Source organism: Zingiber officinale, chromosome 3B (assembly GCF_018446385.1).
Source record: "Zingiber officinale cultivar Zhangliang chromosome 3B, Zo_v1.1, whole genome shotgun sequence".
Classification (NCBI taxonomy): domain Eukaryota; kingdom Viridiplantae; phylum Streptophyta; class Magnoliopsida; order Zingiberales; family Zingiberaceae; genus Zingiber; species Zingiber officinale.
In genome coordinates, this window is record NC_055991.1 from 65,314,769 (window position 1) to 65,320,269 (window position 5,501).

At 37.4% G+C, this 5,501-nt stretch overlaps 1 protein-coding gene across 1 annotated transcript; it reads left to right on the forward strand.

Moving 5' to 3' along the window:
* Positions 1–3,553: 3,553 nt before the first annotated feature.
* LOC122054922 (chloride conductance regulatory protein ICln-like) lies at positions 3,554–5,281 on the forward strand. Its single transcript, XM_042616337.1, has 6 exons — positions 3,554–3,605; positions 3,664–3,820; positions 3,887–4,010; positions 4,228–4,410; positions 5,052–5,069; positions 5,267–5,281. Exons 1-6 carry the CDS (start codon positions 3,554–3,556, stop codon positions 5,279–5,281), a joined length of 549 nt encoding a protein of 182 aa, XP_042472271.1.
* Positions 5,282–5,501: the final 220 nt, after the last annotated feature.

Here is a 5,501-nt window from a genome sequence, read left to right on the forward strand (position 1 = left end):
CTAATTCAACTTTCTTTTCCCACTCCAAATATACGTCTGGATCGCTTTTGCCTTGAAATGAAGAAATCTTCATCTTGACATTTCCCAAGTTTCTATCAACATAATCATTCATTCTTCCTCTTCTCTCACCAATTCTAGCATGACTAGATCTGCCACTAGAAACTCTATCATCAATGTCATCAGATACGCCATCATCATCATCATCATCATTGTTGTCATCACGGTTATATTGCCTTGAATTTCATGTAGGAACTTTACCCACTTGGCTATTTTGCAATCATGAAATTACAGCATCTTGTCTCTCTAATCTATCGAGGATTTGATTAAATCTGATTTTCATGCATTCCAAGTGTTTTCTCAAGGCTCGTTGTTCAAGTGTTTCTCTCGGTCTTGCTTCCTCTCCACTTGTCACCATTAATGCAATCTGTTGACACTCAATCACTCAAGTCACTAATGTTAGCTCTTTAAAGAACTTAGAATTGTGGCAATTTCCCTATAAGCGTTCGTTGACTAATTTAAACTCCCAAGGATATTAGGATAAAAGATAGGAATTGATATAAAAATACAAGTTGCATAATTGAAAACTGATATTAAGGACTGAAAGGAAATTTGCCAGAATTAAATCTAGGCAAGACTTTAAATAAAGATACAGAATTGGAAAATACAAGTATACTAGTCAAGACTTTAAAGGAGATGCGGAGTATACTAGGCAAGACTTTAAAGAAAGATACGGAATAGGAAAACACAAGTATACTAGGCAAGACTTTAAAAGAGATGCGGAGTATACTAGAAAAGACTTTAAAGAAAATACAGAATTGGAAAACGCAAGTATATATACTAGGCAAGACTTTAAAGAAAGATACGGAATTGGAAAATGTAAGTATACTAGGCAAGACTTTAAAAGAAAGATACGAAATTGGAAAACACAATTATACTAGGCATGACTTTAAAAGAGATGCGGAGTATGCTAGGCTTTAAAGAAAATACGGAATTGGAAAACGTAAGTATACTAGGCAAGACTTTAAAGGAGATGCAGAGTATATACTAGGCAAGACTTTAAAGAAAGATACGGAATTGGAAAATGCAAGTATAGAAATAATAATTGTCTATACCAACCTTTTTTTTATTTTCGTCCTTTTTTTTTACTGAATTTTTTTTTTTTGAATTTCAACCTTTTTTTTGCTGAAAATATTTTTTTTCCCTTTTTTTTGGAATTTCGGCCTTTTTTTGCTGAAAATATATTTTTTCTTTTTTTTGAATTTTGGCCTCTTATTATTATTATTTTTTTATAGCAACAAGACGACTAAAAACTCACTAAGATTGAGATGATAACGATAAGTAGATAATGTTGGAAAAATAAACAAATATTCAATTACAAAAGAAAAAGGATAATGAAATCGATTTAGAAAAAACCAAAGCTCTGATACAAAATGATGTGAATCCAAAGAGAAAGATATCTCAAGAACCCACATTGAATGGAAGAAGAAAGAAAGAAAGAACTAAATCGATAAAATTGATGAAAAGAACCTCGACCCAATGCTTAGGAAAGCATGAACCTTGGTATAGAAGATGGTAGACGCCACAACCTTGTGATGGAGGTTGATAAGTCTTCGAATGTCACAAGGAAATGCCTTGATAAGTTCTAATTCAATGAAGAACCAATAAGTGAGAGTCTCACCGTGCTTTAGATTGAAAAATATGTCAAAGTTACATGTGTGGCCGTCACCCCCTTTATTTATAGCTTTAAGGTGACCAAAAAAATCCTAAAAGGCCAAAAGAAAGCCCATTTAGTAAAGACCTATGTAGACTACTTAGCCATTTTAAGCTTATGACTTTATTACAACCCAAATAAAAGAAGAAATTGAGTCTAAATTAAGCCTACATATCCCTACTACATAGACATGAGACTTAAGTGCTAATTAAGCTCATCTAAGGCTTGAATTAGGTTGACTATACCGAATGCTCTTGGTCAAACCTTCTTCAATGGTAGCTTTGGCCTTCACATCTTCAATTAGTACATTAAGTGCTTCCTTCATCTTTCTAGCCTTAGTCCTTGTAATTGGTCCTCATTAACATCTAGAGTGAGTTGACCATGATCCATATTGTTAGCTTGTTGCTCTCTTTCTTTGACTCCATCACTGGTCATATGATACAAAGTACCTCCTCTACATGGTGATTAATCTCTCACATCTACATGTTTACACTATTCACATATTTGATCAAATACTTACAAGGAGTAGCACACATAGAACATGACATAAACACTTCATTAAATAAGAAAAATAACAACATAGTTCATACATCAATCAAAATATCAAAACTACTCCCTATATCCTAGAAAGGAGAGGATCAAATCTATTACAAGAGAATGCAACTAATAGATGAAGAAAATAGCAAATTATGACTCAATATATAGAAATAGAGAGAAGATAGTACTTATTCTTGAAGCTCGACATCTTTGGAGGCATTCCCTTGCTCCGAATGTGGATGGATCATGAAGAAGAAGAGCTCTAGGGTTCCCCCTATGGGGAAAACCCCTCCCTAAGGAGAAGGGTAAAACCCCCAAAACTTAAGATGAGTGAAAAGTGGAGAAAATCCCCTTTAATAGCAAGGGACACAATCCCCTCATTTTATTTGCCACACGGCCATTCCTAAAGGCACGACCATGGTGTGTGTACCATAGCCTAGGGCAAGTATGGTCGTGCCTCAGGGTATGACCTGCCCATATGAATCACTGAGTAGAAGAGACATGGTCATGCCTCTAGGCATGTCACAGCAGTGTGACATGCTAGGTTGAAGAGACACGGCAGTGTGTCTGGGCATGGCACGTCCGTGTGTTCTTGCCTAGTGAGTAGTATGGTCATGCCTCTAGGCACGACCCTACTGTGTGGAGCTTTGAAGGATGAGACATGATCATGCCTTAGGGCACACTACAACAAAAACCCTCATAGACATCGGTGGAACAACAATAGTTTTAAGTAAAAAACCAATGTCTTTGAGTATTTTACACCGGTTTTTCCAAAAATCGGTGTCTATGAGCACAGATTTTCGCTCATAGACATCGATTTTTAGCCGATGTCTATGAGCGCCTTTTTTTCGTTAATAGACACTGATTTTAACAGCGGTTTTTTAAAACCTGATGTCTATGAACCAAAATAAAATAATATAATTTTTCCATCAATACTTAGCCAAAATTTGTAACACTTCACTCTTCCCTCCAAACCTAAACCTATATCGCGCCGTCCACCGTATACCGTCGCGACGCCACCACCACTTTCCTCCTCGCCGCTGGCCGTCTGACCATCTCTCTCAGCCTCATCTCCCTCTTCCCCTTCCTAGATCAATGCCCCTTCCTCTCCCGATCAGGATCAAGACACGTTGCCCTTGCTTCCCCTTCTTAGTCCATACTTTATCTTTTCCTTTCTACTTCCTCCTATTTTTGTGTTCGGTTCTGCTCCCTTCCCATGAGGCTGCTTTCCTCCCGAAGTTGCCCAACCTCGCCACCATCTCCTTTGAGGAAGGCTACACCCAACTGTTCGGAGACTCCAACCTCATGCTTCACGGCGACGGCTGGACTGTCCACCTCTCCCTCGACCAGCGAATAGGTTCTGTTAAAAGTTTTTTTTTAAAAAAAAGGACATCTTTGTACCTACCTTGTTCCAGGGCTGCAGCACTTCAACGATTGCGTCGTCGACGGCAACGTACGACCTCGGTTGGGCTCCGACGACAGCGAGGAGCTGATATACGTTTTGCGTGGTGTCGCTGTCGCCCTCGGTTCCTGGCCCCTGGAGTCTCCTGGATCTCTCTATGTCACCACCAGGTATCAGTGTTGCACTGCTCACTTTCTTTCTTGGTGTTTCTGTTTGATGCGAATAGCTCCTTGTAGGAGAGTGATTTGGTTGAGTGACATCGACAAAGGGAAAGGATACGTGGTGGATTTTCTGTCGTTGTCCCTTCACGCTGTATCGAGGGACCGGGAGGCCTACCCATTTCCTTACATCTATACTCAGGTATTTGGTTTAAGATCGAGTTTCGTGATGTTCTATCTGAAGATAACAGGATTAAAGCACCAAATGTGATATATTTTTTCCCCTTATTCACTGCTTGGTAAACTTGAGTTTGTCACTTTGACTTGAATTTTTTGAGAATTAAAGGACTATTTTGTCAATGGCTTCTCTAGTGATTTTCATTTTCCTGCTTATGCATGTTTGTTGGATGCTTGATAAGATTGTGACGGGTGATGAGGATGATGAAGAGGAGTCCGAAGACTCATATTCAAAAATAAATGGTGATTTGGTGTTGTCAAATATCACTGAAATGAGACTTGTTCCTTCAGATGCTGGAAAATGTATCCTTGCTGTCAGCATGCTTTGTATTGTTTTCATTGGTTGCAACATTTTTATGTATCAAGTATGCATTACTGAATTCCTGCTGTCCGCTTTCTCTTTAATGCAATTATGTGTGTGTTTATCAAAGTTGCAAAGAATCTAATACACTAGGCAGTTGTCTGCTATGGATTTTGGTGATGGCATAAAACTGCTTTCTCATTAATGTAACTGTATTGTTCTGATTGTCCTGCAAGTTCATTGCATGGATCTGTGACTTATTGATTTCACTTTCTCAGACTTTGATTGTCTTCTTATCAAGTCTTCACAAAGAGATCACAAGTTCTATTTTTCATATGTTTATTGATTTTAGATCCTCCTTGCATGCTGGTTTTTCCTTACTACTAAATAAACCTAAAAAATTGGGTGGTGCCACTTCATGTACTTGGACAAGGAAAAAGATTGATCATTACTCATTCTTGTGCTTTTGGTGTGGATGTCTACATGCACTGAGAAGAAAGGCATCTATAGTTGTCCTTTTACTATTATTTTGAATTTGAAAGTTCGTATGCATCACTTTCTTTGTGGCGTGGTGATGTTGCAAATGTAACATTTTTTTTGTGAAAGTTCATGAAATTTTCTTGTTTTGCACACAGATTTTACATCGACAACATTCTCTCAATTGGACTCTTGTATTATCTAATATATTTACATTTGATTATGCAGGAACTGGAAGGCAATACTGTGAATTTTAAATGATAACCAATCATAATAGCTTCCAAGGCAAAAGCTTACTGCTTCAGTCAATAGCAAAATATATGTGTCCTACAAGCTATTACCTATTCCGTGTTTCAGCACCAAAAACTTAAATTGTCTAAACTAAATTTATTTCCTTTTGCTATACTGATGCTATTATCCTGTGATTATTATCTTATATGCAGGAATTTGAAAGGTAATACTCAAAATTTTCAAATGATAATCAATCATGAATCCATGTCAAAAGCTTCCTTTGATACCACATTAGTGAATAACAGAATTTGTGCATCTCACAACTTATTATCGAGATTTACATGTTACTCACTGTCTTTAACTGAAAGTAAGTTCCCTAACATAAATGCATTTCCTATTGGCACCCTCATACTATCATCTTAGTTAGTGTGTTGCTAATATAACAAG